We start from the raw sequence: 27,215 nt of genomic DNA, 5'->3' as shown, positions 1-27,215 counted from the left end.
TTTCTAGAACCGTAACCACTACCATGCTAATAGCTACATAATACAATAATGGATACCATCATCCTTTGACCAAGGTTCAATCATCCAATTCTTTACAGTGTTGCTTCCATGCTTGGAATCTCGCCTGAGCAAAGAATGACCATGATTGGATAAACAAGTTATTCGCCCGAAAGTGTTCTTGATCTTGTCACTGTGTCCTTGTTGCTATAGAAAGATAGATCCAGCCACGCTGTGCCTTGTAAAAATACTTACCACTTTCTTGTTGTTTGATACACCTCCTTATCCATCATTGCCCAGAATCCTTGGTGAATTGCGTTATGCCGTGCTCGATATTGCTTTTGCCGACTCATTAATACCAGTAGTAGCATCCATGTAAACGCACTTCTTGTGATCATTGCCATGGGATCATCCAATGTAATAAGTCGAAGTGTAAGATACGCCTTGTACCATCTCCTTTTGCCTTGTACCTTATGAACTAGAATGAACGATATCTTGTTATCATTATGGCCGTACGATAAAAGCAGGAAGAAGTGTTTGCACATACCGATAGTGTTGCTTCACTCATGGTTGGATCGCAATACTCTCTTGGTCAATGAGGAGCCAACATGGTCACTGATCCTTGTTTGACACGCTCCACGGTTGTTTCGTTTCACCGTTGACGTTGCTGTTGTTGCGATGGAAACGGCATCAGTGAGTGTATGGAGGAGTGGTTGTTGAGTTGGTGCTGTGTAAAAGAGGAAACGCCGCCATGGGTACCAACCTGCTATCTATTCATATACAGCAGCCATGGATACATAAAAGAGACCCAATTCATAAAATCTGTTACCTATATCGAAAAGGTGATACACATGAATGACTGCATACTTTTGCTGCAATGACACTATGCTTCAAGTTGTACCTTACACAAAGGGATCCATTGAGTGTCTCCGATTGATATCAGCTAAAACTCCACCACTGCTTGCTGTTGACGATCCGTGCACGCATTAGTACCTTCCCCATATAGCAATGTCCCAAGGTACAAGAAGTGTGTCTTTATGTATGTCTTTTATCGTGAACATGGTGTAAAGAAGGCAATGACTGCTGCAACCCATATATGGAATTTTGGTGTCACGCTCCTTCAGCCGCAGCAACCATCCGCAGCAACGGCTATAAAAGAACCGCCTTTTTCCTTTTCTTTTCTTTACCCTTCCTTTCCAATGAGGTTTTGGCGCGTCAAGGCCCGGCACCTGATTTGAGGGATAGTTGTAGGGGGCTCCAACTATTTCTCTCAGTCTTCAAAAAAGGTAAAAGCGGTGTCTCCGGCACTGCACCTTGTCGACCTGGAATTGGTGCCCACAGGTAGAGGTGGGGATGGTTGAGCAGCGACCTTCTCGTGGTCATCCCTGTAAGTACTTGGCCTTTTGGCTCAAGGAAACCAACAGCTGCTTCTTTATAGTATTAGTATTAGTATCATCATAAATAAACTTGTCTCTTTTAAATACACATACACACTCTTGTCTCTTCACATGTTCTAAAACGCGTTGCCAAAGTAACAGTTGACTGATCGTTGCTGTGATCTTGGTTCCAAAAGTGGCCCCTGACTGATCTCTGTGATCTAAGGAACAAGTAAGGCGAAGCTAACACCGATTAGAGTCATGAGCAAGTGGTGTTGTTGTAGTGTGCTGGTCTCGGTTGTTGCTTGTTTGCTTGTAATCCTCCCTTTCCATACATACAGCTGTATCTCCCCAAAGCCTACACTTTCAGCTTGATACTTCAACCATCATGTCCCTTTATTGTATTCATAAGCTCGACACAATAAAAGCAGCACACCTATATTACTACTACTAGCTTTAATCAAGGACGCGATGGGATCAGGAATAAGAGGTTGCTTGAATATGGTTTTTATATACGCTTTTGTGTGTGCTAGCTGTGTGATTGAAAAGACCTTTGGTCAGGCAATGTAATTTGGGTATCATTACCATATCTTTGGATTCGGTTCCCAGCCTGTATCTAATGCTCCTTGATACCAATGCACAAACAACACGCTCTTCACGTAATAAGGTAGTGCTTATGCATCTTTGCAGAGATCTTTCGTAAATGACTTGGGTTGTTGTTTCCAAAAAGTATCAATCACACAAAAGTATCCAGCACTCCATATGTAAGCTATTTCTTGTTTAATTTGATTTATCTATAGTGTGTATATGTATTTATTAAGATGCGGGTTTTTTAGGAAACAGGGGGGGGATTGTGGAATAGGGAAGAGTAAGAAACGAAAGGATAAATAGGAAGAGTACAAAGAAGATGTTCATAAATTTTCGGATGAGGGAATGCATGTAGTGGTCTAACTAGAAGCCGATTCGGAGGGGCTGCTTGACGAAGAGTCATCCTTGGAAGCGTCCTTTGAGGAATCATCATCCTTTGAAGCATCGCTCGAAGAGTCCTTTGAAGAACCATCATCCTTCTTGTCATCACCACCACCGGTCAAGGAATCAACTGTATCGGAAACGCCCGAAGCAACAGCACCACCGGCTGAAGTGGCAGCACTTGCAGCTGAGGACACGGCACTCTCAGTGGAGTTGTCATCCTTCTTCTTGCCATCCTCGTCAGTGGGCAAAGACATGCCAAGCAACTTGATATCAAGACCACAAGGAACGTCATTTTGGTAATAGTAAAAGTACGAAGGATAACCGCCATCGGTTTCACCCACTTGCACAGTGACGTTTTGAGTGATATCAATGGTGATTTCGCCATTACCCAAAAGACCAAGCAATTCAAGGGCATTAGCATCGATATCCACAGGCCATGAATCGGTCTTGACTTGACCACCAGCAGGCACAGTAACAGGATCGGGAAGCTCATAGTCAATAGTACCCATCTTGTATGGCTTGCCATCATTGGGGTTAACAATCTCAGCCTCAACCTTCTTGACGGTGTAGGGTGTACCAAGCGGGTTGTTCAAGGTAACAGTGGTCTCGGCCTTGTGGGTAAAGATAACGGCAACCTTGGCAGTGACATCGGTGCGCTCAACCAAATGGCTATCAATACCAGCCATGATCGTATCAAGGCGAACAGTCGAAAGAGCATCCTGAATCGATTTGATGGCAGTGGATTCGGGAGTACCAGAAATGGTCAAGGGTGCTTGAGCATTGGTCATGTAGATACTGACAATGTCATCAACATAGTCCTTGTGGTCCTTGTTCATCATGTGCATCATACAATCAAAGGTGTTGTTGCCAGGCTTGATCACGATATCCTTCATAAAGACTTGACCAATGCTAGCGTCCTTCTCCTTCCAGATGGAATCAAAGGTAAGGTCACCAATAGTAATAGTAATGTTGGAGGGGTTGTTGAATGCGACAGTCAATGTAACCTCGATCCACTATATAAAGCAATAGAATGAGTAAAGTGTGCATGAATAAAGTCACGTGTGCTCATTCAACTTACATCAGGAGTACCACCAGTGACAACTTGCTTCAAAATAGTAGTCTTGCCATCAAAGTTGTTGAAACCTAAAAGAGAAAAAGAAAGGAATGTGTGAGGAAAAAGAATACAAGCATAAAACAATCATACATACCAGCAATTGAGCTATCAATGTCGTAGCTAATGTTGCTCAACTTGAGAGATCCAACAGCGGTATCAGCAACAGAGTTGGCTGCGCCCTTCATGCCAAAGGTGACATTGCTGCTTTCAGTAAGAGCCTTGGTGAAGCTGTTGAAGGTGGTTTGGCCATCATCATAGACATCAAAAGGCACATCCTTGAAAGCGGTAGTGATAAGACCAGAGGCATCGGTGGTGGCGTCGACATCGGGAACAACCATGTGAGCAGCGGTCTTGTGTTGATAGGAGGCATCCAATTCCATGTTGAGAGACGAAACAGCAAGAGGGAAACCAAATGGATTCTTGAGTTGGGCATTGACCAAGTTGGAGCTCATAAGAGGAGCATAATCAGCAACAGTGAAGTCGAGTTCCATTTCATGCAAAGTGATGGAAGGAATGAGCTCAGGCACCTGATCAGGACCAGGAAGGATCACATTCTTGATATCAATGCTCTTGAAGCCTGTGGTAAGCCATCCAACTTGACCATTGGGTCCAGAACCAGAAACACCCTTGACTTCAAGCGTGGAGTTCTTGCCAGCCAAGTAATTGGAGAAGACCTCGGTGATAGCATCCAAACCTTCTTGGCTATCTTGCTTGATCAAGCGACCCTTCATTTGCATCTCACTTGTACCAAGAGGAGGGAACACAGCAGCGCCATTCGAGGCAAGTGGGCCAAGCAAAACATCGCCAAAGTACGATTCGAAACCAGCACCAGCAAGGTTGAAGCCAACTTGACTAGGGTTCTTGATAACCGTTTGAGTGATGAGTTGAATACCACCAGCAGGGTCGTTGGCAGGCAAATCAAACTTGGTGATAGAGACACAATCCTTGAAGGCCTTGGCACCACCGAGCAACACATTCTTGGTCATGTTGATGTTGGTGAAGTTGTATCCAATAGCATCGACAGCGACACCTTGGTTGCTAACAATGTTCCACTCAAAGTCGTCATTGTTGATCATGAAAGCAGCAAATTCGCCCATGTAGTTGCTGTCGGCAATAGAGAAATCACCACTGACATTGAATTCGGCACCCACGTTGGGTTGAGTGTTGATGGTTTCCATGGTAACCTTGCCAAGCTCCTTGCCCTTCCATGAAACAGTCAAAGGTTGAGGGAAGCTGATGCTTGCTGCCATGGGACCGGTGTTGGTGATGCTGCCAACCATTTGGACCTTGAAGCTGCTATCAGTGGGCTCCGAAAGAGTGATCGTCTTGAAGCCAAGCTTGGCACCATCCACAATTTGTTGCACAATAGGCTGACCAACAACAGGAATAAGACCCGTGACAGTTTCATCAGTGATGGTGGTGACATTGTTTTGTGCAAATTGCAAGGTGTTGACATACTCGCCAATGGTGAGACCGGACTCAAGTTGCAAATCAACAGCAAGCGCCTTCATAGCATCCATGACATACTTGGAGATGTTGAAGCCATCAAAGAGCTTAGGATCAGCGGAAATTTGTTCCTGGCCCTTGATATGGAAACCACCCATGGTCAACAAAGCATCCAAAGGACGAGTGTCAAGGTGCATCTTGGTAGCCAAATCACGCAACAACAATGCAACAGCAGAAGGCTCCAAATTCATGTTCATGTTGAGAGCTTGCGATTCAGCGGTAGCATGGCCAGGGACGTTGAAAGGCTGGTTGCTGATATCTTGGTTGATGTTGCCAACAGGCATACCCGAATAAGTGACAGCGGACTTGACAGAAGTGATGCTGAGATTGGCTGAGAAAGGATTGGCAATAGCAACTTGAACGTTCACAATGCCGGTCTTGAGAGTGTCATTCAACACCGTCAACTTGGAGCTTTGGATAAGAGGAGCCTTGAGACCAGGCAATGTGGAATCAATCGAGATAGCACCAAGAGCACCAGCAAGCGAAGCAATAGGAGTGGATTGATCATTGCCAGCGATATTGACACCATTGTCCTTGCCCATGACGAAGCTGCTCAACAAGTTTTGACCAACACTTGAGCTCTTGGGATCAAAAGCAGCGGTTGCAATGACTGTGTTATCACCACGATTGAGCTTGAGTTGGTTGAGATACACAGTGCCCAACTTGGTGTTGTCGGATTTCATATCAAAGCTGACATCGCCCGTGAAGATGCTGAAATCGGATGGGTTGCCCATAGTGACATTGATGGCAAGATTCATGTGATCCTTCTCACCACCCGTGACATCCAAGCTGTTGATAAGCGTGGGCGTGCTGTTGAGGAATTGCATACCATGCAACGTGGTCGATACATTGAGGTTGATGCCACCAAGAGTAATGTTGCCAATAGGAGTCTGCGTCTTTGTGGTAGCTTCACCAAGCACTTGGAAAGAGTAAGCTTCTTGGGCAGTCAATGCATAGGTGTAGCCATTAAAGTCATTCTCCTTGCCCTCGATAGCCACGATGGAATCGTTGTTCATGGGGAACTTGAGTTGACCGGTCTCTTGATTGCTGTCAGAAGGAACAAATGGAGCCGAAATGGTGGCGAAACTGCCGGTGTCATTGTTGGCCATTTGCAAGTCTTGCTTCACCTCGGTGATGTTGAGGGAGAAACCAAAAGGAATCTGGAAACCGGCGACGACATTGGGAGCTGTCAAAAGAGGCGAGTATGGTTTGTCCTTGTCAAAGACGAGATCCAAGTAGCCCAATTCGACGGACTTGATAATATCCAAAGGCTTGCCAGCACCAAGACCCACATTAAGACGCACCGATTGGAAACCTTCAGATAACCAGCCAATGGAATTGGTGCCATCAGGAGCGGCAGATACACCAGTTGCTTGGGTTTGCGACATTTTGCCTCCCACATAGTTGGAGAACAAAGTGCCCACCTTGGTAAGTGCGTTTTCATCGGTCTGGGGAACAAGAGTACCCTTGAGCTTGATCTCATTATCACCTTGAGACAAAGTGATATCATCGGCAGACACCAAACCAAGATTGACGCCATCGTATCCAATTTGCATTTGGATGGTACCAAGTTGCACACCAACAGGCGAAGGACTCACAAGCACAGTGCCAAGTTCGACCTTGATACCGCCATTGGGATCATCACCAGGCATTTCAAAAGACTTGATAGTAACATTGGGGAAACCACCCATACCTAATTAAAAGATACACATAGATGTTAGCATGGTATTCTTTGATATGGCACGTACGCTCATCACACGCGTTTAAAATAAAAACTTGCCAGGGATGGAGATCTCCTTATCCAAATCAACAGTAGCAGTTCTATAAAAGATGATAGGTTAGCATTTGGCAATAGCAATGAATAAAAAAGAGACATGATGCTGCTTACCTTGACAATGCAGTAATATCCAATTTGCCTTTGAGTCGCCATTTGAATTCATCGTTGGCCAACATTTCCTTGGAGAATGCAGCAAAGTAGGTGGTGTTTGTGATCATGAAAGGAGTGTCAGCATCAAGTTCACCCTTGCCACCGGAGATGCTTCCATCAGGCAAGGTGATAGTGCCAAGCAATGTATCATTGTACAAGACATCAATTGGGTTATGGAACTTGAGAGTAGCAGGGAAAGGACCCGTGTTGCTAAGCTGACTTTTCATGGACATGTAGAAGGATGTGTTCATGTTGAGTTGCTGTTGCTCGTCACGACGTTGCATGTTGCTGTCCGAGGGTGGATTAAACGTGATCTGAGCACCACCAACGTCGATACCGGATTGGTTCATGAGCGATTGTGCGATCATTGGGAAAAAGACAAAGACAATAAGCAAGACGACAACCACCACAATGATGGCCGTCAAGATCGAGCAAATGATCCAATACTTTTTCTTCTTGTAAAATCGTGCAGGTGGTGGTGGAGGTGGTTTTTCGGAATACTCCTCGAGCACGCTGCTCTGGATACCCGATTCATTGTTGATCGGCTCATCCGAATAAGCATGATGCTGCTGCTGCTGCTGTTGTGGAATATCGCCAGTTACAGCAAGCCCCCGCGTTGCTTCATGATCGGCCATGTTGTGCGGAAAGGAAGGAAAGGTGTGGCTCGATTGTAATATGAAAGAACGTAAAGATGCTTATACAACAAGCGAAAAAGCGGGAAAGGAACGTAACAAAGAGGGGAGAGAAAGGTGCCTTTAATTGAACGTGTGGGGAAAGCGGTTTTTGGATTTCTTGCTGAGAAGAGGGCGAAAATAGGCGTCCATCGCGAGGGACGTGGGGAGCTATTCTTTATATGTACTCTTTTCTTTTCCTTTTCTACGCAAGCGTAACCATCACCTTAGGATCGGGGAGCAATGTCTGAATAAGAAATCCAATTGCCCAAGCACGATGGTCTTGCCAATAATCGCTAGTCCTTGTCCCTCCATGTGAATTACCCACCGACTCTCTTCTTTTGAACCTTTTATTGATGATTGATGACAGCTTTTCCCATAACTATAAGGTTTTATCTGTCAACTTTGTTGCCAAATCCATCAGCGTGGAAACATGTGAAATTTGCTTGTCAAAATGTATACATCACAACTACTGCTTGGCTATATAGAAAAAAGCTGAATGCTAAAGTTTGATGCCATGTACATACATTCAATACCAGCATACCATTAAAGTTGACAACAAAACCGCGATTCTATTTTTTCTCCCTTTTGTTTGCTGATCAAAAGGCTTCCTTTGTCGAATTTGAGCCGTGTCACTTTAAATTGTTACACAATGACTTATGTATGAATTTCCGTGTCTGCGTATTCTGCGTTTATGGTTAGCCTTGATCATCCTCATAACGGTCCCTGATTCCTGTTTTTGTAAGAGTACGTGTCATCAAACTTGACAGGTTCTCACACATTGACATTTAAGCAATGAAAACTTTTCATGGAGAAGAAAAGTTCAATGGGTTTCGTGCCTTTATTAAATGCTTTCTGATGTAAAAGTGTGGCAAATAGACTTTTCATTTCATTAAACAGGGATCGCTGTTGTTCTACTCCGCCCGCCCAAAAACGGGGTGCAGCCCAAGGGGCACAAAGACGCGCGTCTGCTATGGTGAAACCGATTGCATTTTGCTTTACGCTCCGTCTCAATTGCGAACCACTCACTCGCTGTTGTAGGCATCTATAGCATGCATAGCCCCATTGTCACGGTATAAACATTATAGCATTTGAGAGATTGTTGTATATGTAAACATGGGTTTTATGATTGAATTAGGCGTATGGCATTGATAAGCTGTGTCATGTGAAATAATAATTCTAGCAGGTGCTACGTGTTGCCTTGGCTCACGAGAACACACATATTACGGTGCCACTGATGTTATTGATGATCTTGCTCAACACAGGCCACCCGGACCTCCCGAACCGGATGCCTTTCCCCTTTTCTCGCTCCCTCCTTTGTCTGACATTGGTACATAGATCCCGACATACAACATGCAGTTTGCATAACATACGCACGACATTAGTTGCATGCAGCACAATGGGGCCATCTCTATTTCATACACCACAAAAAGGACAACCATCAAGCTGTGAGCTATGATCGATATATTATGTGCTGCACGTGCTTGTACAGTGTAAACTTTACTCGTTATTAAATTCTGCTACGGAGCTGGTTTGTGCCACAGTATAGCACCAAGAGGAAAAAAAGATAGAGCATAGCGACAACGTTACGCTCCACAATCCATTTGTGCCTGTACTACTTTCATCTCAATTTCTCGATCCGCCCATCGATAGTTGGGGTTTTGCATATCATCTAGACCACCCTGATGAGGATACTTGGCATCCATTTACCGCATCAAATCGCGGATCTCATACGTTCGTCCGAGGATAAGATAATGCATTGATGAAATTGATTACATTAACAAATGGGCATGCTTTTATACACGATGAACCCATCATCCTGCTAACAAAGATGAGAGTGATGCGCAATCCATACTACTTTTTGGATTTCAGGAAGACGACAAGGGGATTGCATCGTAACGTTCATTGTTATTATTACGGGGCAGCATACGTATTCCACCATGACGGATCATTGACGGAGGATAGAAAAGGAAAAGGTGATGGTGCACTGGCTATCATTGATGAGATGATTGGTTCAATCGCAACATGCCTCTCTTTCGGAAGAAAGACCAATCGGCATCATTCATGCCTTCAAATAAAGATCAAACGCCCAAAGTGTAAATGACGCAGCACCATCATCGGATACAATGACCTTGATTTTTAGGACCCAGACGACACAACCATTGTTATTCTTCAAGATGCATATCTTGTCGTCATATCAAATACGATAGCCAAAAGCCCATAATGTTCATCATCCAATAGCCAACATGGTATCCTATCCAATCCTCTACTACAAACCCTTTATTGTGCTCATTACAAAGGAGACTTGCTATTCTCAGGCTATCATTTATGCTCTAGAGTGATATGCATATTCGAGTGTCGTAAGCAGCAATGACCCAAGCCTATTGATATCAGCAATCCAAAACAATGGCAACATTGTGCAGCAAGAGACAAGGTACAAATAGCAAAAAAGGCCGAAAAGATGAATTCCCTTTGTGTTTTTGTTTTATTTCAAGATCTAAACGGTGGTGTAGCAACGCATGGGGAAGTTGGCTATATTAAAATGACATGTACATATTAGTAAACCCATCCATGTATATCAAGCATTGCATTACTTACGATCGCCAGGATGGATAAAGTCTTCGGATTCCTTCCACACAACCTTACGGCCCCAGTTGGGAGTGGGAGCAAGACGTTGCTTGTTGTACAATTGGCGGTTGGCAAGGACTTCAGTGAGAGGCTTTGCTTCAACAGCTTGAATGGCTTGACCCTCGGCAGCATTGCTAAATAACAATGTTAGCCACCTTCCTTGGTTATGTTACACAAGTCAATGATTTACCTGGCCTTGGTGGAAGCACCTTCGAGCAAACCAGCAACCTTGTCCTGGGAGTAGACAGCAAGACGAGGATAGTTTCTGCGAACATCACGTTGGAAGTAGTAGTTGTTGCTCAAGTTGGATGCCTCAGACTTGGGATACACGTATTTCTCGGGACGCGATCTGATAGGATTGAAATGCACATAGAGATAAACACACGCACACGCACACACACAATAAGTACATCGATTCAGGGTCGTTCGTTCTTATTTCATTCGGCACTTACCCAACAGCAGGAGTACGGTACTTGCCAACAACGGGCATACCATCGGTCGAAAGAGGGTTCTACAATGGGGTTGGTCATTGACAAGAACGAAAAGGAGAGAAAAACAACGTCGCATGGCTCATGAGTCCACTTACAACAGAGAAGTACTTCTTCACCCACGCCCAGGTCTTGGAATTCCACGACATGATCTAGTGTATAGCGCTTCTGTAAGCAATGGCTTGTTGGAGATGTTCAGCTGTGCGTCATTTACCTTTTGTATAGGAAAGCTCTAGTTATTGTTAGACGTCACGAGAAACTTGGCCAGGCTACGCTTTCTGCCATTGAATACCACAGCCAATCAAAAGATGTCGTCTCCACGCTTGCTCACCACCATCCCGCTTGTACTGGATTGCAGGTTTGCTCTATGTAGTCAACTTCATCTCAATGGAAATACATTTATCATTTAAGCATCTCATTTCTTTCGTTGTGGACAATGTGCAAAGAAAAGGGGATCGTTTATATATAACATGAGGGTGTATTATGATGAAAGGTTCGATTGGAAGGCACGTTCAATTCATCAGCTAAGAGTTTGTTGCTATGTGCTATATCATATGGCTCATGGATTCGCACAATTCAAGCCGACCATGCCAATGCATATGTTCAACAAGGCTTTACGTGATGAGATTTGTGGTTGCACAGCAACGTTGCTATGGCAGTAATCACATGATTCATTACACTGTAAGCAGCAATTACATGATTCAAGCGACATGTTGCAAATAGCCATTTTTATTACCAAGCAGGTAAAAGTATTGATTGTGTTTTGGGGGATGTCATTGTGATGATATGATGGGGGCGTAAAAGGAGCATTGTCAGGCTCGGAGTAACCGCACTACACCTCTTCCCGATACATACGACACACATACAACAACTATGCGACTAGGACAACAGAAACAAGTACAGCGTCCTCTTCAGAATGAGCTCGTCACTCTACACAAGTCCCTCGGTGGTGTACGTAATGGCAATGTTGGCGTGTCTTGATCGGTCATTGTTGGCTCACACGATTTGCAAACAGGACGTTTTGGAACAAGCAGCACGTATCCTTGATCACTTTTCTGCCATGGAGAACAGGTGAGTCATGTACACATTCGTAGCTTGGCATTCAGTTTGAAGTAACTTGGGAACAGCAAACTTGAGAGGGGGTCTTTGAATATCCCTACGCACCTTAGTGACAAGCTTCAAGAGAAATGCGATCAGTTTGAGACCGTGTGTGACCAAATCTATTATATCCTGGTATGCTTGTTCTCTCTTTCTCCCGCCTCCAATTAACGTGATCTTCTACTAGGAACAATCCAAACGCGTATTACAGCTGGATTGGCAACAACAAAAATTGGCTGAACGACAAAAACCCGAGCAACAGGACCAAAATGCATCACAATCAGGAGCGAATCATGCCACCGTATCCACAGCACCCGATGAAGATATGGGCACTGATTTGACCCTTTCGAACGTGGATCTTACTGACAACGACGCGATGGAAGATATCCAGCGTGACAATGATCATCAAACAAACGACGTGGTGATGGAAGAAGAAGAGGATATGGAAGAAATGCTCCAGTTACAGCGAGAACGGTTGGATAGGTTACGCAATGTCATTGTACATGGTGTCGATGTAGAAACTATCAAAGCCAGTCAATCCCAAGGCAAAGACGACATCCTCTTTTAGACGAATAAAATCGCATACCCTTTTGAAGAAAGATGTCTCTTTTGCTTTTGTTCTCATTGCTTGTTGTGCTACTACTGCTGTTCTTCATCCATTTCTTGTCACTCGCATATGCCACACGACATCACACTCTTTGATTAACGGCTTAATAAATGATAGCAGTAATAGGATCCTGCTCGTTCACGCAATGTGCATACCATTCAAAGTATACCGTGCATCATCACAACATTTCAGTGCTTTGTTATCAATTAGTAACACACGTTGGTTGATTAAACGACACAAAGCGTTCTCGCCATTAAAGAACCACCGAGAGCGATTCCAATTTCATTCTACGTAGCAGCTCTAAGGGGGATTGGTCACACACCCTATTCCTTTCAATCCAATACTATGTCTTCACACGCCCACCTAGACCAATGGTTCGGTCATGTCCCTCCAATACAGGGATGGTGTTTATATAGGATGGGATGAAACACGTTATACGATTTATTTTACTATCATGATCCACCATAAAAGCCTCCGCTGCATTACCAATGATCGGATGCGCTTTGGATATACACACATGCTCCGTCACCTTCAAGATAGCAGGTGTTAAATGAAGATATCAACATGTATTCTTGTACAGCTTACTCACCATCGTCATAAAAGCATTCATCGTATGCGTCGCACTCATCCTGTTTGTTGTGGAAATCGCTACATTGCTGTCCTGGGGCAAGTGACTTTTCAGGAGGAGGAACACCATTGGCAGTGGCAAGGATAGCAGAAATGGCAAGCGCTAGCACAGCAGAGAACTTCATTGAAAGTATGATGAGGTGGGATTGTCGTGTAGGTAGGAATTACCAAGAAAATCCTGCTCCTCTATTTATATTTTCTGTTCTCCTATCTTTTACTTAGGGGGGGTTTATCTACATAATGATGCTAAACGCCGAGCATAAAGACCCATGATGGAATGCAGTACACATAAACGATATTGGTTAGCCAAGGAGTGGCGTAGACTTGCGACGCCAAATATGCAAGAACCCCTTCTTTGACCTTGGCGGACTATGTGTAGATACGGTCGCAGTTGTCATTTTCACTGTGGATCGACGCAGCGTGGTGGATACCGGCTCACTTCCAACAAAGTTGAATCAAATGTTTTAAATGAAAATGACAATACACCCATATTCATCACAAGCGCATCATGTATTATGTTTGTAGCGATGATGCCTTCCTTCTTAATTGGCGTAGTTAACGTTTGGATGCTTTCGGTGTATGGCTCTCATAATGTGCTTCTTTGATCGACCTCCTGCCGTTCCAAGCATGTCATGTGCTGCATTTGTGGCGAAAGATAACATGTTCATCTTTTCTGTTTCTACTTGCCGTCTGGTACCTGTATTCAATTTATAGCGATACATGTTGAATATGTGGTGTTTGCATATATACATATGAGGATCTTAGACCGACATCACTTCCTCGTTGATGGTGGGTGCTTTGGTTTTACAAAAGGTGAAGCCTAATGTGTATGATACTGGGTAATGGAGGGGTTATTATGGCAGGGATTCTTTTAAAAGCACGTAGTACATATATATAAAGAAGGGCTTTATCAATGTCCATTTCTAAGTACGGATTACTTACGGCAATCTTGGCAAATGTGGATCACCCTCCTTGTATGATGAAATATGAATAGCTGTGCAATAAAGCGGAATAAGGCTACTATTTGCTCTTTTCTTCCATTGTTGTGCATATAATGTCTGCTCTCCGAAACATATACGAGAAGCCGTGGCAACATCCTTTATGGTGACGCTATGGTACATGAAAATGGGCTTATCAACAAATGGAGTTGAGTACAATATTGTCTACCCTACGTATCTGGCCCAAAGGAATAATATGACGATGACTTTTATTGGTACGTAGTAGTAGTGGTACATTGCATGGTGTCACAAATGGGTCTCCGAACTTGTTACTGCTGTATGCGCCAATCCTGACATTGACCTGAGATCGTCGGCTTCTTCCGGACCCAAGATTCCCGCAGCAGCTGCTTGTGTCACTCATTGTTCTTTCATCTCTCTATCATTTTATCTTATGGACGATCTATTTGTACTTGATACCAACACCGGATATGAGAAACAACTGCATAGCATTGGAAGACGCATGCTCCTCGAGTACGATTTGGTCATTGGAGACAAGCATTACGACATGCTCGAAGTGGAAGCTTATTTGAATGCACCTGGCCATCCTGATCCCTTTGTCCATGCACACCCATTTCAAAAACGTAGCGGCTATTGGGTAAGCTGTACACATTGATATGCATCCTCCTGCTTGCTGGTAGGCTAATCGTGGGTCATGTGATCTCCTTGATGGGGTTATAGTTCTTTCATCGGGCGGGCATGTCAAGTACGCTTCGCAATGGATCAAGAAAAGGGGTTGATATCACCGTTGGAAAAGCAATCAACAATAGCACTGGTGGCCTGCTTATTCGTGCTGTGGAGGACAAGGAAACTGGACGAGTGATTGAAGGACCTAGTTTACTTGTGGATGAAATCCTCTTGGGCCTTGGTGGATTGAAGACAGCTGATTTGGCTGATGAGCATTGGGATTGTTGGACACAAGAGAATCGTTTATACCTCAAGAAAAAGGCGACTCCTTACAGCCAACCTGTACATCAATCATGCCGTGTTGGATTGCGTCTAAGTCATCACAATTTGACCACCCGGTTGCAATACGTCGGTCGTCCTTACCGTTACGTGATGAAGCCATGGCTTTTGAAAAAAGGCCGTGTATGGACCCTCTTTGGATTGATGGAAGAGAAGCTCACAATCGAGGAAATGGTGCGCTTGACGCTCATGAAGAAAACGTTGATGCCCAAATACAAGTCTGAATATGACATTGGTCAAAAGGATGCTATCAAGACTATCAAGCAATGTGTTTGGGGTGGAAAGGATATCGTTGCAGGAAATGCCTTATGGAAAACAAGAGTCATGAGTGCTGTACGATGGTGGGAACGGCAGGCTGAGATTGGCAACATTATCGAGATAGAAAAGAAATAGTAGATACATGTATTACTAGTAGTTGTGCTTTTACTCATGTATAATAGAAGATGCATATACCTTCAACTAGCAGGCCATTATAAATGTCGTCATTGCATATCATGTATGAATTTCTCCATTACAATCTTTATTCATGTCTTCTCATAGAGAGTGGGTGAATGAAATTTCTAATTGTAAGGGCAGCAGTGGCGGTTGTTGGACAAGTTGTCAGAAAGGCTGATCCAATCAATTCAGACTCAACTGGGAAGTGGGAGCATTGACCGTTGCTTCAAGCTCCCTAATCGAGGCTCCTTCTCTTATCTACGTGCTACAGTCATCATGGTACGTATACTTTTGTGGATGTAGCAAAGAGCTGCAATCATGCGAATGATGGATGATGGCGATGGATGGATAACAAAAATAAGGATGGATGAAACCGAAAACGGGATGGATGAATATCCAACATCATAGTACAGCAATCACTAACTCCATTGTGTCTCTCTTTTTTTGACATTGATAGGACGCTCAAAAGCAGCCTGTTAAGCTCGCCCGTGTTATCAAGGTTCTTGGCCGTACCGGCTCCCGTGGTGGTGTGACCCAGGTCCGCGTCGAATTCATGGACGACACCCACCGCAGCATCATTCGTAACGTCAAGGGTCCCGTTCGTGAGAATGACATTTTGTGCCTCTTGGAATCTGAACGTGAAGCCCGTCGTCTCCGTTAAGCCGAAAATAAAAACTCGAGCCAGCAGTTATAAACCAATCGACTTTTTTTATTACTATCCAAATGCAAGTTTATACTCGATATGATGATGGTGATGTTGTGGGGAGGTTTGGATGTAGTGGTGATAGTGGATCATTATTGGCTATTCGATGTCGTTTCCTTGGATTGTTGTTGTTATTTGAGATTTGACTATGTCGACGATTCCTTGGTCTAATAACATGATGGAGATGAATAGAATGTTCATGCACTTCCTCACGTGATCCTCTACCCTGATACTTACAAATCTTGGTCATCCCCTGATAATAAATCTTGCATAAGCGATGTGCGTTTCATCTCATCAAATGCCCAACGTTCCGCCTATCAGTAAATGAGTACCGTGTCTATGCATTACCATGATACACATACCTCTAGCTTTTTTCGGTCATCACCCAATTTGATGGCAGCTTCGGTTACTTTACGTTGTTCTGCTTTGGCTCTTGATAAGAGTTGGCGTAGCTTGTTTTCAGAAGTTGCATCCTCATACACAGAAGACTCTGAACTACATCATCATTGTGAGAAAAAAACTACCCGCAAAGTCAATAGCAAGACATACTCAGAAAGCTCGACATTGGCATTGGGAGGGGTGTTGTCAAAGAAGGCTCCGTCAGTAAATCGCATGTACATTTGCACTTTTCGATCGCATGCTTCCAGGCACGTTTCTATTGTGTGGATAACAATGAGTTACACGCTTATGACCCAAACATCCATGTATGATCCATACTTAACGTTTCCACCAGTTCATCATTGCTTTCTTCCAATCGTGATATCATTTCATCCTTCTCTGCCATATCTTCTTCGCTGTATACTTTGCGCATGTCAATTTGTCGATTCCATTCTTCCTTGAGTCTGGCCAGCAGATCATGGACACGATCAATAGCTGTGGATCCTGCAATCTCCAATGGCAACTGCAATAGTGGATAATCACGTTCCCCTTTGTCATTCTATATACACAACAATCAATATCCATTCATCCTTTGTCACTCACCCATCCTAATTTACCTTTGTGGAAGGAAATGTGTCATTGTAATTCCTTATTTGCCGAGAAAGCAGATCCGATACGGTGCTATAAAGGTCGACGACAATCTTCCTGAAGGTATCCGCTTCTCTCAATGCGCTCTTTTCACGATCACTGCTTTTCCTCAAGAGGTCTGTGTACATGGCCCGCTCCTATTTTACCCTCATCAGCCATTTACTCTTACCCTTAATCAACCATCGCCGATCTCCTCCTACCTCAGATACTTCTTCAGAGTCCTTGCTGTAGCTCGCACTTCCGGGAAAAGGATCATTGATCACCATGGAGGGCACATTTGCCTTTTGTTTTTCATCCATCAACTTGTATAATCGCTCTCGGGTCTTTGCTTGTTCTTGTTCATGTTTGCGGGTATCATGCTATGACATAAAGTCAATAGACCATACATCGAGCGTACTGCCTCTTCTTTTTCTTACCGCATACTGCGCCTTTATATATTGCATGTTGTGTTTGGCTTGTGTTAACTCTGTCGTGATGGCTCGCCGTTTATCAGCCTCTGCTTTGACCTTTTTGTTTGCCGAACTAATTGGTAACCAAGCAACAGTCAATGATTCCAAATGTCTACTTTGCCTAGTACCTCCACCACTTACTCGACTTTGGCCTTTAATTGTATACACTCTCGCCTGCTTTGATCCAAATCCTGCCGGCTTTTTTCCTAGATACAAGTCTTTTCAATATATCACGTTGCCTTCTTTTTTCCCCATCCATCCTCTTACCAACTTGGATTCCAGCTCTTGTTGACCTTGTTCAAGCTCTGATACTCGACGCTCCAACTCTGCACGATGATGATCATCTCTCTACGTAGATAGTATCTATGAGAAACCATCCCCCCTATTCCTCGTGGTAGTGTCGTACTTGTTTGTCCTTAAGGAGTGTATATAAACAGTTGACAATATTGCAGGTGTCTTGATCGTTGTTGCTGTCAAAGATCAGTGGAGCAGGATAGTTGTGTGCTGTTAAAAGAATGTTGACGTAGTTGGCAGTCGATGCGAGGTTGGATGGCGAGCATAGTCTATGTGAAATACAATGTGAGATTAGGAGAGGTTCTATTGGATCGATAACGCGACTTGATAGTACTCATTCTTGTTGGTGGTGGTAGTAGTCAAGCCAGTCGGTTCATTTTCAAGGGCTGGAGAAAGAGGCGGTTCCAAAGACCTGCATTGATACTGTTATTGTTGTTGTACATGCGAGATTGGAGTAGACTTGCCCCAAGGAGAACGAGTGGTCATCGATGATATCCATGGATATGCGAAAGGAAAGAATCCTCTTTTGGAATACAAATGGCGCGCTTTACATGATCCAGGTCACGGGTGTGGTATTAATAGTGCACCGCTTTATTTCCCCTCTCTTTGTTTGTAGTAAAATGGTTCATTATACAAGGTCATATCAATAAATGATGGCTTCCCAAGTGGGAGAGTGTCTACCCATGGTATTCATGCTCTCTCTTTGTATTCGATTGATTGGGTGGATAATGTTTATTATTGATGACACGTTTTTCTCTATTTCTTTTCATTGTCCTTGTCAGAACCTTCCTCGATCTTTTGGCTGGGTGGAGTATCATCACGACCAGGACCTATATAACAACAATGATGACAATGAATCTTCTCTCTCCTATCCTATTATCCCATACACACTTGCATACACTTACCGTTAGCTTCCCAAGGTGACAAAGCACCTTCAAAGTTTCTGAAGGCTTGAGCCAATTCGAGAGGTTCTTGTACAACACGCTTCTTTTCTTCATCGTAGCGTAACTCGACATAACCAGTGAGAGGGAAATCCTTACGCAATGGGTAGCCTTCGAAACCATAATCGGTCAAGATACGACGAAGATCGGGATGGCCAACGAAAAAGACGCCAAACATGTCATAGACTTCACGTTCTTGCCAGTTAGCGACGCTAAAGTGGGGGACCATGGAAGGAACAGGGGAGGTTTCGCTGGCATAAGTCTTGACACGGATACGAGCATTGTAGCGCATGCTGAGCATATTGTAGACGACTTCGAAACGATGCTCGCGCGAGGGATAGTCGACACCAGTGATATCCTGCACAGACTTGAACTGACAGTTGGTATGATCACGCAAAAAGATCATCACAGGCTCAAGAGCTGAAGGAGCAACATAGACGGTCAATTCATCCTTGTAGACACTGAATTGTTGGATATACTTGGGCATAGCCGAGATGAGATATTGGCCATACTCGTGAAGTGCATCGTTGCCGGATTTGTAGTTGGGATCAGCCTCCTTGATGTTGGCTACGTTGAATTCTTCTATCAGCATGCGTTGGGTCGTCGCTTTATTCTTTCTTTACCTTGCATGCGGGTGGTGGCACTCACGGTGAATGCACGTCGGCTGGTGGCGCGAAAAGCGGGTTTGGCTAATCGTATAGAATCAGTGGCCTAGTTCAAACGACAACCATGCGTTCACCCCCCCCAAAAAAAGAGCATACCTGCTGCCAAAAGGGATTGCCGATGAGTAACAGCACGGCGTAAAGTGGTGGGCAAGAGTCTGGTGGCCATTGCTGAACAAGTCAATATCTGCTCTGAAAAGACACTCTGGTACCGCAAATGATGCTTTGTTTTGGGCCGGCAGACGTCACAAGTCAACCTGCTGCCAGCCCAAATCTTTCCCTTTTGAGCACAACCTCGTCGCCTTGACAACATAGAGATAGCACCCCCATACACTCTTTAAATGCATATACAATAAATCTGCCAATAAACTTGTCTAGCCTACATTACGACTGGAATTATTGTTACAAACATCGACCATGGATCTTGAAGGCGTAAACAACAAAGGATAATTTTGTTTTGGTGTACATAGCTCATCTCCATCTTTTACGTAGGCTACGTAAATGTTTGCCTTATTCACTCCAACAAGAAACCCTTTTCTAACATCTGATGCACGTTATTCCCCAGGAATCACAATGCGGCAAATGGGTGATATGCAAATACACTTGAGTTTATTACTCACTCAGGGTCTAGAAGTTCTTCATTCTGTTGTTGTTATCATACATGCGATATGCTACAAAGAGGACTCCAACAAGAGCAGCTGCAGCGACCAACTTGAAGAGGAATGAGAAGAAACCACCACCAGAGCTTGACTTGCTCTTTTCATATTTAGGAGACTATATCAATAAAAGTTAATACTACTTGCCATGGATCGCTTTAGTAGAGTTGAATACATACTGCAGGTACTTCCTTGGCCTTGGGCACCAATGTCTTGGTGGTGATACCAATAATATCGTGATTATCTACTCGAATGTGTCAGGATATCCATCAAGGCAATACAACACACGCCCGCCCACAATTACCTGTCACTTCACCAGTATGTGCAGTAAATCCAAGGTAGATGTTATCAGGAAGAGTGATATCCGAAGTCTTTGAAAAAGTCACGTGAGACACACAATTACAGTCAATATCCTCAAACACAAACCTTGAAGCATTGATCCCACTCATCCTCATCACGCCACATGACGTCCAATTGAATGTAATTGTTCTTGTAGTATGTTAATTTGGCCTTGGTAGGGAAGCTCTTTGAACGGAAGTTGGCCTAGCAGCAATGTGATGCATGAACAAGACATGTTTATCGATTCCTTTGTTTCTTTTATAGCTTACCGCACATCCAGCAAATTCAGTTGTTCTACCATCCTTGTCATTGTCATATGACTTGAAACCATCACCCAACATGGCTGAGATATAAGGGAACGTGTGACGCTGAGATCAAGTTTGCAAATGTGAGGATCCTGTTGCGTTCGATTTCATACCAACATAGTACATACATGAGCACGTTCGTTGTCATAGGTATCAAAAAAGATACCAAGGCCGTTAAAGTTATCCTTCGAGCCAAAGACAGGTCCGGGGGATAAGCGATCCTTGGTAAGCCACACTAGCAGAATCGAGTAAGTAAACCTTGTACTAAACGCCATCCATGCATGTATGCATATGTGATCCTTACTCGCAAAGCCGTCGCCATACAAATGACCTGCTTGTCCTCCCACCTTGAACTCAAACTCAATTTCGAAATTGGATGCAGTCAATGGCTATAGGATATGATAGAGCTGATCAATCAATAACGCGTCTTGGTCAACCTCCTTTTGGACTATTATCACTTTACCAATCTGGACCATAAGTAACCTTGTTGCGATTGACGGTTGCTGGTCAATCGGATATGTCGATTGGTGTTAATGATGGCGTCGCCTGCAAAGTCAAACCAGCGATTTTGAAGTTCATCGTCTTTATGAACCGAGTTAGCTGAAACAGGAACGCGTAAAATGAGAACAAGTGTTCATTACCGATATAGGGCATCGAGATGGAATGGGTACGCAATGGAACACCACCCTGAGCACCCACAAGGGCGAGCAGCGACAAGGTCGCAAGAACCACACCAAGTATGGAGCGCATATTGGAGGAAGAAGTACAGTGGTATTATACGTCCCCGCCGCCAATGTGCTGGTGTCTTCTCGTCCAGCCAATGCATTCTACTTCAAGTTCCGAAGCCATGTGCCCGCGTGGTTACCATGGATACAACAACAACACCTTTTCTTTGTACTTCCACTGTTGTCTCAGGAACATAAACATCCAGCAATATGACATGACTTGATCTTGGGCGGTTCATGACCTGTTTCGCTTATAATCCCTTACACTTGCCCTGATTACATGATGCAGTAATAATAAATTGGTAGCTGTTGTTGGTGTAGTAAATGATCCAATAGACCTTTAATTCTTTTCACATTCATGCCTGCTGTTGTTACCACTGTTGTCATTCCTAGTGATCTTGTACTTGTCAGCTTTTTATGTTGGCAGAACACCCAATGACGAGACAAAACGCGTGAAAGGGCTTAATTTGACCTTGCTTGTTTTGATACTACCACCAATTGGCAGGTGCAGCTCTTGCAATAATTACTGTACATTCTTGGATGATTCTTTATTACATGTGGGTAGAGGGTATACGAGAAGTAGTGACGCATTGAGATGATCGATGGCATAGTAGGGGATACGTTACACGGGTTCGATCCAAGGATTTACTCGTACAGAATAGTTAACGTGTATGAGTCAATCCATATGTGACATAAAGCGTAGGGAAATGGTAATGAGGAGATGACGCGTGCTAAAAAAAGAAGTATGAGCAGGAAGTTTTAGCTCAAGGCCGACGACGATGACGACCCACTAATTAAATGTCCACCACGCATAGCAAGATAAGGATGTAGGATGCTCATTATTGGAGATGTGTCTATTGTTTAGCATGCGAGTTGTGTCACCAAATGGATCGTCAGAGAAGAAACATGGAAAGTTAATCAACAAGTCGAATGCTATACATGACCCTCATTTCAAAGCATTGATGGATTATTACCTTTGTAGTTCATCATTGTTGTTTCTAGCAAGATGATCACATTATGCATGCTTCAACCTTGCTTCAACGAATATGGAGGAAGCAACAATCAATAAAAGAGAACCGGAGTTGTACGCATTGATCTCGAGACGAATCAGATGGCAAGGACAAGAAAAAAGTGTGGAGAAGATCAAAGTCAGAAAGATTTCGTTTCACGAGGACGATGCCATTTTGGTAGCACATCCTTAGCAATTTGCTTTTCCCCTTAAAGGCAACTGATGTAATCGTGGGAGTCGATTGGCGTATCAGCAACAAAGAAGCAGGTCTATCAAGCAGTTTACATTTGCACGTGAAAACACTTAAAATGCGGAGACACAAACGCGATATTTCTCTGCAGGTCTTTCGCATACACGACACGATCATCATCACCATCATCACATCACTATCACCATGAATGACCATCAATGGATGCTTCAAGAGCCTGTTCCCTTTGAAGGTATTATCCTACGCATACATTCAACCTATACAATATGAAAAACTAACAAAGCAATCATACAGAGTTTGAGTTCAGCATGGGTGTACCCGATTTTTCTATCCCATTTCCTACATCAGATGAATTGTGGGCGTCTTCGACCAACACATCCACATCTTCAGCTTCATCGACATCGGTGCTCAATGAAACGGATCAACAAGAGTTCTCTCGATTCCTTGACTCTTTTTTTGTCGATGATGATGAAGAGGAACGTCGACGTGTATCCATTCTCCAGTCACTTGATGAACAAAAGCGTCGTTTTCAACCCTATCCAACAATCAACAAAAGCAACAAAAAGCCCCATTTGCCACCATCGCCTACTACAGCAGGCTACATGATGTCATCGTCGCCATCCCATACAAGTACATCCTCCTCTTCACCATCGCCTGACAGCCCCTCCTCTTCAGCACTCCATCATGGCATGTTATCTTCAAGCAGTAGTAGACGGCGCAAATCAGGCCGTGAGCTACTATCAGAAGAAGAAAAGCGGGCTAACCATATTGCGTCTGAGCAAAAACGACGCAGCACCATAAGAAATGGGTTCAAGGACCTTACGGACTTGGTGCCATCATTGAAGAACATGAACAACTCAAAGAGCAATGTGCTTTTCCAAGCTGTTGAATTTATCAAATACCTTGAACAGCGCAACCGAGGGCTTCAATCAAAAATCAAATCGCTTGAATATCGCATGGCATGCCGAATGCCCGATGATCAATCGAGGCGGCTATTAAAGCTTCAAGAACAACTCCAATTTCATCAACGTCTTTTATCACAACAGCAAGCTCTCAAGGAGCGCTCGGGCTTGGCCTACATTGCTCTAGACGGTGGCGATGATGAAAACATCCATCACACCATTTCCGCATAACAACGGCAGCATTTACGCACACATCATGTTTATACCATCTCTCTAACACCAACATTCCAGCAACAACAACAACAACCACCCATGTGAATAGCGTCAACAAGTACATACCACCACCATCACCACCAAACACCCTTTCAATTATGTTTATGTTTCTTTGTTCTACTATGTGTATTCTACGTTTCGTCAATATAAGCCCTGTGAACCTGTTTTCATGGTCATATGATGCAAATAAATACTGCAGGATCCAACCTGGGCCTTTCATACAACAAGCATAGAGGCAATAGACATCCGAAAATATGCTCATTATAGTAGGGAAACAGTATTCTTTGGCTATAAAGGGTATAGTAACAAGCTGGAATGTGGGGTTGGGGGAGATGCCATTTGATCGAAACGGGTTGTTATTGTTGGGCGTTTCAAACACGTGAAATTGATGTGGGGAGCCTTGGAGTAATACAAACTGCAACGCTTCGGGTGCCCGGAAAGGATTGACGCCGTGATGAGCGATAACGATGATGATCAGTCTTTGATAAAACATGTACGCTGCCCACCCATTGGCTTACTTGTCACCTTCATAATGGGATTCTCAAAGGATCATGTGGATTTAATCATTGTACACGTCCAAGGGACTTGGCTACGTATACTACATAACTTGCTCTTTTCCATTCGTTGATAAAGGACGCATAATAAAAAGCCACTATAGGTATGGTCATTGTAGTACTTCTTATTATCACATGTGGATCATGGATCACCCGTGCGCATGAATGGGCGGTACCTTCCAATCATGGTAACCAAGGACAACAGAAGAATGGGGTCATTAGCTTGTGCATCAGGAAAATTGATCTTACCGCCACCCAACATTACGGCTATCTCTGGTGAAAATGCGATCAAGGTACATCACACACCCCTGAAACAAGAATGACAAGAGCCAACCACGCATCTGGAATGGATGACTTTTAGGCGAGAATTGATAATTCCATCACCATCAACAAGCTCAGGCAAGTTGCAAAGTTGAATGGTATAAAGGAACATGCTCTTCATTGTTATAGAATGAGATGGACACCATCATCATTTATTATGTCGTCTCTTAAACATGATGAGGGGAATACTGTAAATAAGTCCTTGTACCCTTGTGTTCCTTTCAGTAGGTTTATTGATGCAAATGAATAAATCAAGCGATACCAAGGAAAGAGATTGCCAACATGTAAACGGTGGATTCAGGTAATGGGCAGCAGCTTGCAGCCTTTGATGGATTCAGGATGATGATGTAGTTGCCTAATAGAGAAATTCAGGTTCCGCTACAGCAGCCCATGAAGCTCGGCAGAGTGCATTGGATGAACGACCTCTTTCTAGACAGGTATGCATCCATCCTATAGCTCAAGGGATATCCATTCATCCAAGAGATATGCAATACTAACAACCATTCTCATTCTTTATTTCATCAACTTTATCAATTTGCCAATGGATGGATGGGTTTTCATTTTGGATTTGATTTCTATTATACGACATTCAGGCCAACATGGTTGCATTGAATCTTCCTGCTGACGTTTTGGCCAGCGCCGATGGCTCTCGCAAGCTCTTCAACAAGTGGTCGTACGAGGATGTTGAAGTGAAGGACATTTCGCTCCAAGACTACATTCAAGTTCGTCAACACGTGTATCTTCCCCACACTGCTGGTCGTTTTGCTGTCAAGCGTTTCCGCAAGGCTCAGGTATAGTAGTAGTAGTAGTAGGATATGAAGGGGGGGGAACAATAACAACTCACGTGGCATCATCCTCATAGTGCCCCATTGTCGAGCGTTTGACCAACTCGCTCATGATGCACGGTCGCAACAACGGCAAGAAGCTTATGGCTGCTCGTATCGTCCAACACGCTTTCGAGATCATCAACCTCTTGACCGACCAAAACCCCATCCAAGTTATGGTCGATGCTATCATCAACACTGGTCCTCGTGAAGACTCCACCCGTATCGGTTCCGCTGGTACCGTTCGTCGTCAAGCTGTTGATGTTTCGCCCATTCGTCGTGTCAACCAAGCTATTGCTCTCTTGACCACTGGTGTATGTATCATTCTCTCTCTCCATCTCTCTCTTAAACAACCACACATGCTAATAGCACTTTGATAATAGACTCGTGAAGCTGCTTTCCGCAACGTCAAGACCATCTCTGAATGTCTCGCTGATGAGTTGATCAACGCTGCCAAGGGCTCCTCCAACTCGTATGCCATCAAGAAGAAGGACGAATTGGAACGTGTTGCCAAGTGTAAGTGATGGATAATTGTATTGCTTATGGCATGTGTTTGCTAATGCTTTCTTTTTTACCTTTTAGCCAACCGTTAAAGTTATCGGTTTGCACATGTGGTGCAGGTTTGCTCTTTCCTGCTGCTTTGGTGTTATGGTTTATGAAATAAAGAGCTTTTGAACCTATTCATGATAATCGGCTGGTTTCACAGGATGTTGTCAATATGTTTTCTTTTGGGCGGATTTACGTGGATGGATTACAGCAGCAATAGCCGTAGCCGTTGATATGACATGATTTACGCACACGTATGTTTATAGCGTGGTATTATTTAGGATATGAAAGAAACGGATACTGTAGAATGTAAATGCAGCTAATGTAGCATCTCAAATGTGCAATGTTGATTAAATATGACTCGTATTGAAGAATAACAACAAGGATCACTTGTATAGTGCTTCACACCGGTTCCTGCAGGTGCCGCTAATAATGGATGGTATTCCGTGGATCAATGGAAGACGCCATTGAAGCTTGTGGTGATGATCGAGATGGTGGTGATAATACATAATGGCGCATGTCTCGCCTTGACGGTGACTTCACGACCTATGTAATTGGATCATCACCACTATTATGGGGGGATACATGGATCGCTCACAGAGAAGCCAATACATAATCCATCATGGCATTCACGTCAAGTTGAGCTCTGAAGGTGTCAGCAAGCAACGAGTGGCATGATAGAAGAGAGAGATGCATGGCAATACAACGACATCATGTTGTTAATCGAAATGCCTTAGACGTGATGATTGATCATGCATAAATCAACAGCTTATTTACCAAACTATGGTTATGGCAAGCATCTATCGTTTGCCTTGACCCACCCACCACTTTACCAGTAATCCTAAGGTGAATAAGACCATGGTCTTGGTCTTGTAAATATAACCTTGAATCGATATCGACAATGCGTCAGTGTGTGAGTGAGCATCACCAAGTTTTGAATATGAGTTGGGCAATCCCAGCTTTATCCATGCAATTGACGAGTTCATAAATCGCCCGGTAACAGCCATTTCCTCTCATTTGAAACTTTTATCAATTCCACTGCATATGAACGATTCTCCTTCTCCAGCCCAA

General features: G+C 43.8%; 12 protein-coding genes across 12 annotated transcripts; 5 read left to right on the top strand and 7 right to left on the bottom strand.

Annotated features, from left to right (window-relative positions):
• Positions 1-2,320: 2,320 nt before the first annotated feature.
• O0I10_009919 (uncharacterized protein) lies at positions 2,321-6,656 on the bottom strand (the record flags this gene model as incomplete). Its single annotated transcript, XM_058489905.1, has 3 exons — positions 2,321-3,358; positions 3,424-3,488; positions 3,554-6,656. 3 exons carry the CDS (start codon positions 6,654-6,656, stop codon positions 2,321-2,323), a joined length of 4,206 nt encoding a protein of 1,401 aa, XP_058339392.1.
• Positions 6,657-6,728: 72 nt separating this feature from the next.
• Positions 6,729-7,527, bottom strand: O0I10_009918 (uncharacterized protein; the record flags this gene model as incomplete). Its single annotated transcript, XM_058489904.1, has 2 exons — positions 6,729-6,786; positions 6,854-7,527. The coding sequence occupies 2 exons, from the start codon at positions 7,525-7,527 to the stop codon at positions 6,729-6,731; spliced, it is 732 nt and encodes a 243-aa protein (XP_058339391.1).
• A 2,533-nt stretch (positions 7,528-10,060) lies between these two features.
• On the bottom strand, positions 10,061-10,828 carry O0I10_009917 (uncharacterized protein; the record flags this gene model as incomplete). Its single annotated transcript, XM_058489903.1, has 5 exons — positions 10,061-10,095; positions 10,162-10,325; positions 10,382-10,540; positions 10,644-10,702; positions 10,778-10,828. The coding sequence occupies 5 exons, from the start codon at positions 10,826-10,828 to the stop codon at positions 10,061-10,063; spliced, it is 468 nt and encodes a 155-aa protein (XP_058339390.1).
• A 724-nt stretch (positions 10,829-11,552) lies between these two features.
• O0I10_009916 (uncharacterized protein) lies at positions 11,553-12,345 on the top strand (the record flags this gene model as incomplete). The annotated part of the gene is made up of 4 exons (XM_058489902.1): positions 11,553-11,630; positions 11,695-11,750; positions 11,807-11,912; positions 11,965-12,345. 4 exons carry the CDS (start codon positions 11,553-11,555, stop codon positions 12,343-12,345), a joined length of 621 nt encoding a protein of 206 aa, XP_058339389.1.
• Positions 12,346-12,866: 521 nt separating this feature from the next.
• O0I10_009915 (uncharacterized protein) lies at positions 12,867-13,136 on the bottom strand (the record flags this gene model as incomplete). The annotated part of the gene is made up of 2 exons (XM_058489901.1): positions 12,867-12,913; positions 12,974-13,136. 2 exons carry the CDS (start codon positions 13,134-13,136, stop codon positions 12,867-12,869), a joined length of 210 nt encoding a protein of 69 aa, XP_058339388.1.
• A 1,264-nt stretch (positions 13,137-14,400) lies between these two features.
• Positions 14,401-15,365, top strand: O0I10_009914 (uncharacterized protein; the record flags this gene model as incomplete). The annotated part of the gene is made up of 2 exons (XM_058489900.1): positions 14,401-14,604; positions 14,688-15,365. 2 exons carry the CDS (start codon positions 14,401-14,403, stop codon positions 15,363-15,365), a joined length of 882 nt encoding a protein of 293 aa, XP_058339387.1.
• A 318-nt stretch (positions 15,366-15,683) lies between these two features.
• O0I10_009913 (40S ribosomal protein S28) lies at positions 15,684-16,068 on the top strand (the record flags this gene model as incomplete). The annotated part of the gene is made up of 2 exons (XM_058489899.1): positions 15,684-15,686; positions 15,865-16,068. The coding sequence occupies 2 exons, from the start codon at positions 15,684-15,686 to the stop codon at positions 16,066-16,068; spliced, it is 207 nt and encodes a 68-aa protein (XP_058339386.1).
• Positions 16,069-16,138: 70 nt separating this feature from the next.
• O0I10_009912 (uncharacterized protein) lies at positions 16,139-18,378 on the bottom strand (the record flags this gene model as incomplete). The annotated part of the gene is made up of 13 exons (XM_058489898.1): positions 16,139-16,277; positions 16,348-16,424; positions 16,473-16,605; positions 16,660-16,765; positions 16,828-17,047; positions 17,106-17,273; positions 17,337-17,495; positions 17,553-17,658; positions 17,727-17,791; positions 17,853-17,933; positions 17,992-18,148; positions 18,214-18,291; positions 18,344-18,378. The coding sequence occupies 13 exons, from the start codon at positions 18,376-18,378 to the stop codon at positions 16,139-16,141; spliced, it is 1,524 nt and encodes a 507-aa protein (XP_058339385.1).
• Positions 18,379-18,635: 257 nt separating this feature from the next.
• On the bottom strand, positions 18,636-19,651 carry O0I10_009911 (uncharacterized protein; the record flags this gene model as incomplete). The annotated part of the gene is made up of 4 exons (XM_058489897.1): positions 18,636-18,709; positions 18,785-19,387; positions 19,444-19,509; positions 19,582-19,651. The coding sequence occupies 4 exons, from the start codon at positions 19,649-19,651 to the stop codon at positions 18,636-18,638; spliced, it is 813 nt and encodes a 270-aa protein (XP_058339384.1).
• Positions 19,652-20,109: 458 nt separating this feature from the next.
• Positions 20,110-21,631, bottom strand: O0I10_009910 (uncharacterized protein; the record flags this gene model as incomplete). Its single annotated transcript, XM_058489896.1, has 10 exons — positions 20,110-20,256; positions 20,318-20,382; positions 20,443-20,509; positions 20,565-20,681; positions 20,747-20,845; positions 20,911-21,017; positions 21,087-21,171; positions 21,246-21,364; positions 21,424-21,469; positions 21,563-21,631. 10 exons carry the CDS (start codon positions 21,629-21,631, stop codon positions 20,110-20,112), a joined length of 921 nt encoding a protein of 306 aa, XP_058339383.1.
• Positions 21,632-22,910: 1,279 nt separating this feature from the next.
• O0I10_009909 (uncharacterized protein) lies at positions 22,911-23,857 on the top strand (the record flags this gene model as incomplete). Its single annotated transcript, XM_058489895.1, has 2 exons — positions 22,911-22,956; positions 23,019-23,857. 2 exons carry the CDS (start codon positions 22,911-22,913, stop codon positions 23,855-23,857), a joined length of 885 nt encoding a protein of 294 aa, XP_058339382.1.
• Positions 23,858-25,373: 1,516 nt separating this feature from the next.
• O0I10_009908 (40S ribosomal protein S5) lies at positions 25,374-26,122 on the top strand (the record flags this gene model as incomplete). The annotated part of the gene is made up of 3 exons (XM_058489894.1): positions 25,374-25,565; positions 25,637-25,912; positions 25,982-26,122. 3 exons carry the CDS (start codon positions 25,374-25,376, stop codon positions 26,120-26,122), a joined length of 609 nt encoding a protein of 202 aa, XP_058339381.1.
• Between the last annotated feature and the right edge of the window lie 1,093 nt (positions 26,123-27,215).

The sequence above is a fragment of the Lichtheimia ornata genome (assembly GCF_029851405.1).
Source record: "Lichtheimia ornata isolate CBS 291.66 chromosome Unknown scaffold00061, whole genome shotgun sequence".
Lineage (NCBI taxonomy): Eukaryota > Fungi > Mucoromycota > Mucoromycetes > Mucorales > Lichtheimiaceae > Lichtheimia > Lichtheimia ornata.
The sequence above is the reverse complement of the archived record's forward strand: the minus strand, read 5'-3'. Positions and strand labels throughout refer to the sequence as shown.